Source organism: Sebastes fasciatus, unplaced genomic scaffold (genome assembly GCF_043250625.1).
Source record: "Sebastes fasciatus isolate fSebFas1 unplaced genomic scaffold, fSebFas1.pri Scaffold_25, whole genome shotgun sequence".
NCBI classification, from domain to species: Eukaryota; Metazoa; Chordata; class Actinopteri; order Perciformes; family Sebastidae; genus Sebastes; species Sebastes fasciatus.
In genome coordinates this window covers 237,501-240,000 of record NW_027428182.1, presented here as the reverse complement: position 1 = coordinate 240,000, position 2,500 = coordinate 237,501, and the positions used below count along the sequence as shown (strand labels likewise).

At 49.9% G+C, this 2,500-nt stretch overlaps 1 protein-coding gene across 5 annotated transcripts in view; it reads left to right on the top strand.

The window, feature by feature from the left end:
• Positions 1–2,500, top strand: part of LOC141763676 (tectonin beta-propeller repeat-containing protein 2-like) — a 59,453-nt gene that overhangs the window by 46,076 nt on the left and 10,877 nt on the right. For all 5 annotated transcript variants that reach the window (XM_074628243.1, XM_074628242.1, XM_074628241.1 and 2 more), the window contains 2 exons: positions 1–56; positions 332–421. The exon at positions 1–56 is cut by the window's left edge and continues 170 nt beyond it. In XM_074628243.1, coding sequence (XP_074484344.1) covers positions 1–56; positions 332–421 — 146 coding nt within the window. The remainder of the gene's footprint in view (positions 57–331; positions 422–2,500) is intronic.

The following is a 2,500-nucleotide window of genomic DNA, read 5'->3' as shown; positions in this document are numbered from 1 at the left end:
AGTCTGGGTGGCCTCGGGACGGAACCAGCTGCACCTGGCCCGCGGCAGTCTCGTTGGTCAGTAGAGTCCAGTAGAGTCCAGAAAGGTCCAGTAGAGTCCAGAAAGGTCCAGTAGAGTCCAGAAAGGTCCAGTAGAGTCCAGAAAGGTCCAGTAGAGTCCAGTAGAGTCCAGAAAGGTCCAGTAGAGTCCAGAAAGGTCCAGTAGAGTCCAGAAGGTCCAGTAGAGTCCAGAAAGGTCCAGTAGAATCCAGTAGATTCCAGAAAGGTCCAGTAGAGTAGACTCTAGAGTATACAGTAGTTTCTCAGTTGCTCTTTGTGTTTTGTTCTTCCAGGAACTTTCTGGCAGAACGTTGTTCCAAGAGGAACCGTCTCAGCCACCAGGTGGATCTTCATCACGTCTTCAGCTGTGCCTCACAGAGAAGGTCACATACCTCTACAACTAGTCCTCAACTAGTCCCCAGACCTCTACAACTAGTCCTCAACTAGTCCCCAGACCTCTACAACTAGTCCTCAACTAGTCCCCAGACCTCTACAACTAGTCCTCAACTAGTCCCCAGACCTCTACAACTAGTCCTCAACTAGTCCCCAGACCTCTACAACTAGTCCTCAACTAGTCCCCAGACCTCTACAACTAGTCCTCAACTAGTCCCCAGACCTCTACAACTAGTCCTCAACTAGTCCCCAGACCTCTACAACTAGTCCTCAACTAGTCCCCAGACCTCTACAACTAGTCCTCAACTAGTCCCCAGACCTCTACAACTAGTCCTCAACTAGTCCCCAGACCTCTACAACTAGTCCACAACTAGTCCCCAGACCTCTACAACTAGTCCTCAACTAGTCCCCAGACCTCTACAACTAGTCCTTAACTAGTCCCCAGACCTCTACAACTAGTCCTCAACTAGTCCCCAGACCTCTACAACTAGTCCTCAACTAGTCCCCAGACCTCTACAACTAGTCCTCAACTAGTCCCCAGACCTCTACAACTAGTCCTCAACTAGTCCCCAGACCTCTACAACTAGTCCACAACTAGTCCCCAGACCTCTACAACTAGTCCTCAACTAGTCCCCAGACCTCTACAACTAGTCCTCAACTAGTCCCCAGACCTCTACAACTAGTCCTCAACTAGTCCCCAGACCTCTACAACTAGTCCACAACTAGTCCCCAGACCTCTACAACTAGTCCTCAACTAGTCCCCAGACCTCTACAACTAGTCCTCAACTAGTCCCCAGACCTCTACAACTAGTCCTCAACTAGTCCCCAGACCTCTACAACTAGTCCTCAACTAGTCCCCAGACCTCTACAACTAGTCCACAACTAGTCCCCAGACCTCTACAACTAGTCCTCAACTAGTCCCCAGACCTCTACAACTAGTCCTCAACTAGTCCCCAGACCTCTACAACTAGTCCTCAACTAGTCCCCAGACCTCTACAACTAGTCCTCAACTAGTCCCCAGACCTCTACAACTAGTCCTTAACTAGTCCCCAGACCTCTACAACTAGTCCTCAACTAGTCCCCAGACCTCTACAACTAGTCCACAACTAGTCCCCAGACCTCTACAACTAGTCCTCAACTAGTCCCCAGACCTCTACAACTAGTCCTCAACTAGTCCCCAGACCTCTACAACTAGTCCTAAACTAGTCCCCAGACCTCTACAACTAGTCCTTAACTAGTCCCCAGACCTCTACAACTAGTCCACAACTAGTCCCCAGACCTCTACAACTAGTCCTCAACTAGTCCCCAGACCTCTACAACTAGTCCTCAACTAGTCCCCAGACCTCTACAACTAGTCCTCAACTAGTCCCCAGACCTCTACAACTAGTCCTCAACTAGTCCCCAGACCTCTACAACTAGTCCTCAACTAGTCCCCAGACCTCTACAACTAGTCCACAACTAGTCCCCAGACCTCTACAACTAGTCCTCAACTAGTCCCCAGATCTCTACAACTAGTCCACAACTAGTCCCCAGACCTCTACAACTAGTCCCCAGACCTCTACAACTAGTCCTCAACTAGTCCCCAGACCTCTACAACTAGTCCCCAGACCTCTACAACTAGTCCTGAACTAGTCCCCAGACCTCTACAACTAGTCCTTAACTAGTCCCCAGACCTCTACAACTAGTTCCCAGACCTCTACTACTAGTCCCCAGACCTCTACTACTAGTCCCTAGACCTCTACTACTAGTCCCCAGACCTCTACAACTAGTCCCCAGACCTCTACTACTAGTCCCCAGACCTATGCAACTAGTCCCAGACCTCTACAACTAGTCCCCAGACCTCTGCAACTAGTTCCTAGACTTCTACTACTAGTCCCCAGACCTCTACTACTAGTTCCTAGACCTCTACTACTAGTTCCTAGACCTCTACTACTAGTCCCTAGACCTCTACGACTAGTCCCCAGACCTCTACAACTAGTCCCCAGACCTCTGCAACTAGTTCCTAGACCTCTACTACTAGTCCCCAGACCTCTACTACTAGTTCCTAGACCTCTACTACTGGTCCCTAG